Here is a 3,520-nt window from a genome sequence, read left to right on the forward strand (position 1 = left end):
CCTACTCTGTCTGCACAACCAACCTTTCTCCTCTGCAGTGTTGACTCTTATTTAGGAGCCTCATGGTATATAGAGTAGGCTGCCAGCAACTACTGTAGGTATAGGCGCTCTAGGCCTAGCTAGAGATGATAGTAGACTTTCAAAACAAAAAGGTAATCGTAACGAGAAAAAAAATAAAGAATCGTCCTCACTTTATCTTCTCGAAATAATACAGCACGTCACTGATTAATTAATTCCAAAGTTAGGTAAATATGATTATACAGTATATGATAGTCTCTTATACACATCTAGATGTGTATAAGAGACAGGAATAATGAAAGAAAGTTTATGCAGCATCAGTGTTTTATAAAATGTTATAAAGCTATACGCGCGCACGCTGTTTGGTGACAACATGGCGCCCATGCGCCAAGTTGGCCAAACTCTCTCTATCTACGGCTCTGACTGAATATCTGTAATACCGCCCTCTATTGAGGTGTTGTACAGGACAGTCAAAGTCCCATTAATCAATTTTCTAAGTAATTTATAAGATATATTAAAATCACACCTTCAATTATGAGGTAAGGACTTTCAACCCCTGCTGTGAATTTTGCTTGTGTCTTTAGGTCAGGCAGTCTTTCTCCTCCCAGGGGTATTATTGGGTACATGGTAGGATGTTGTGGCATTGCATGCATGCATTGGTCTATTGGTTGTGCACATTATGTATTGTAGGATGACTACAGTAGTATAATTCCTAGGGAGCAGACAAAATTGCATTTTGTACCCATTTTCCTATTTTAGATCCAGTGACCAGGGAAAAAAACAGGCCTAACGGTGCATTGCCTCTTACAACATTGTGCTGCTTGAGAAGTACTCACTCTAAGAAAAAAATGCTTTATGAACGAGTTTCACAAATTGTATCTACTTGCGAGTCATTTTGTTGATATTTTTTGTTCATGCATTTTCTTTACCTCTCATCAGTTTGTCTGTAGACGCAGTCCTCCTTATTCACTCTACGGAAGTCTTTCAACTCATCAAAAAAAGCATCTGACCTCTCTGAAATGGTGTCTTCTGCATCAAGCAAACCAGCTATCCAATCATAGCCTAGCAATGGTTGGACTCTTCCACTTCGGTCAAGATGTGATTGGTCTAATGTTGTGTCATGCAGACAAAAGTTTACCCTATTTGGTGTCTGAAAAAGTTTTGAAAATCAAATAAACTTGACTGGTTTGAGAACAGATCTTGTATACATTGACCAAATGTTTTATACTTCAAAATAGGAGTTATAATAAATACCATCTAATTATATTACTGTACTATTCAGCGTTATCAAGTTTCGTGTCAATAATGATTATTTTAAGTAGCAAAACTTAGGAAACACAAAATGTCAATCGGCAGTCAGATGACACCAAATTCATATTATACATATTTGGAAGTACGTTTATCAAAACATGATACACTAATCATAATAAACATGGTCATTTATACATTACGACTTATATATACTGCTGCAAAGATTTTAAATTTTAAGATGTATTGTCAATGCAAAATACCAATAAATCATAAAATCATTTTTTAAATTAACTTGCTCAATTTGAAGTAACATGAAAACTATCAACTTGAACATAGATATTAGTGTATTTAAAGTCAATGTATAAAAATCAGGGTACACATTTTATAAATTAAATACATTCTATAATTTAATAATCTGTACGTTACTGCAAATTGAGCAAGTTAATTTCAAAATTATTTTTTTATGATATGTTTGTCATTTTCAGAGGAGAAAACATACCCTTTTTGATTTCCTACTCTGCATTAATATGGATTTTGGTCTTGGTGTTACATCTGTTGCTTGAAAATGTTTAGGTCGGTTATTTCCAGTATGATCTAGCTGTTGTTTGTAAGAATTGTTCAGGACATCATCAGATAGTCTTCTACGCTTCCTCATTTCATTGTGGTAATCTGATCGCAAAGCATCTGAATGAAAATGAGGGCTACGTGAGAGTCGTGTCGATCTTCTAAGTCCCACAATATTTTCCTTCTCCGATTTGTGTAATGATGCAGAGGTTGAAGCAGAAGTGTTCACATGGGTAGTTTTCTTTTTCATAATTGATTTTGGAGTTGACGTTTGCTGCTGTTTTTGTTGTGTAAAAGACATTTTATGAGTGTTATGGACTCTTAAAGGTGTGGGGTATGGTTTCTTGGACCTACGGTTTGCATCATCAATAATAAATTTGTCATTTTCACTAGCAGTCAAGTTGCTAAAAAAACTTCCACCAGCATGTTTCCGCTTTAAACTTGTTGAAACCTGTATATGACTGCTTGACATATTAGTTCTAGCGGTTGTTCTTGAATGCTTACTGAATTTATAAGGTGTAGATGTTTTCTGGGTCTGTAGAGGAATGTTCTGCTTTGATCTGGATGCAAAGGTCTTCTCGTTTTCCACAATCTTCATTCGTTTTGCACCTGGATTTTCCATACTACATAGAAAAATAGTACTGTATTATTATCACCAAAGTCAACATAAATATAATTTGTTATCTTTATTACTTGATTTAAGTTTTTTATAACTTTATTTCTGTGGAATATGTACCATATCTTGTCACTTCGTCTGCTTCTTTTTGGACTTGTTGTTGTGACATTTTGTGGGAACTTTGACCTGAGAGTCCTCTGTTTCCTTTGCAGTTGTTCCATCAATTCATGATAATCTGTTCGCAAACCTGAAAGGTCATCAGCAATGGAGTTGACAGGCTTGTTCATAGTCATAATATACAACCAACAGCAAGCAACCCTAGAAAAAATAAATAATATTATGTGAGATTTGCAGTTAATGAGATACAGATTTTAAATATGTTTAAAAACTGGGAAATGCAAATATTTTAAAATTTATTTTTAATATTTTTGTAATTCTATATGTTTTCGACTCTATGTATCATAATCTGTCAATAATGCTTATGCCAATCTGTGCAGGATAGGCATAAGCATAGTCTGTATATTAAGCTTACGCCCGTAATAGGGTGGTAAATTCAACCTCAATTCAACACATTGCTAGAATAGTTATTTCTTTATTTGAACTTCATTTAATGAGGATGACCCGTGCAGCTCATCATTAATCCTCAACAAACAAATGTAAAAAATTAGATATGAAAAAGATAAAGATATCATTACAATAGCAATAATTCAGAATGCAAGGCAACAGCAAGAGCAATAAAAGAAAAAAAATAATACACAATCAATAAACATAATACTTATAAGCGCTATAAAAAAATTATTAGTTTATCACCTTATCAAAGAATAAAAACTGATGAGGGAGGGAGGTTTTTTTTTTTTGCTAATCACTCCCAAATTTTACCGATGTTTACAAGTAAATCAATGGTTAGGGACACATATATAAAAAGTCATAAGAATGGAATCAAATTTATATTTAAAAATTATGTTTATGTTGTACCAGTAAACATATATCAAGAAATCCTGAGCTTTTCAAGTGAAAAAATATGGAAAAATTACCGTTTGAAATAAAAATATATGTTGATTGAAAAAAAAA

General features: G+C 33.3%; 1 protein-coding gene across 1 annotated transcript; it reads right to left on the minus strand.

Annotated features, from left to right (window-relative positions):
• Positions 1 to 927: 927 nt before the first annotated feature.
• On the minus strand, positions 928 to 2,764 carry LOC117118206. The gene is made up of 3 exons (XM_033262719.1): positions 2,570 to 2,764; positions 1,769 to 2,456; positions 928 to 1,168 (listed from the first exon to the last, which is right to left on the minus strand). The coding sequence occupies exons 1-3, from the start codon at positions 2,740 to 2,742 to the stop codon at positions 944 to 946; spliced, it is 1,086 nt and encodes a 361-aa protein (XP_033118610.1). The 5' UTR covers positions 2,743 to 2,764; the 3' UTR covers positions 928 to 943.
• Between the last annotated feature and the right edge of the window lie 756 nt (positions 2,765 to 3,520).

This window comes from Anneissia japonica, unplaced genomic scaffold (assembly GCF_011630105.1).
Source record: "Anneissia japonica isolate Jap-2015-1 unplaced genomic scaffold, ASM1163010v1 scaffold30751_len3520_cov192, whole genome shotgun sequence".
In the NCBI taxonomy this organism is placed as follows: Eukaryota; Metazoa; Echinodermata; class Crinoidea; order Comatulida; family Comatulidae; genus Anneissia; species Anneissia japonica.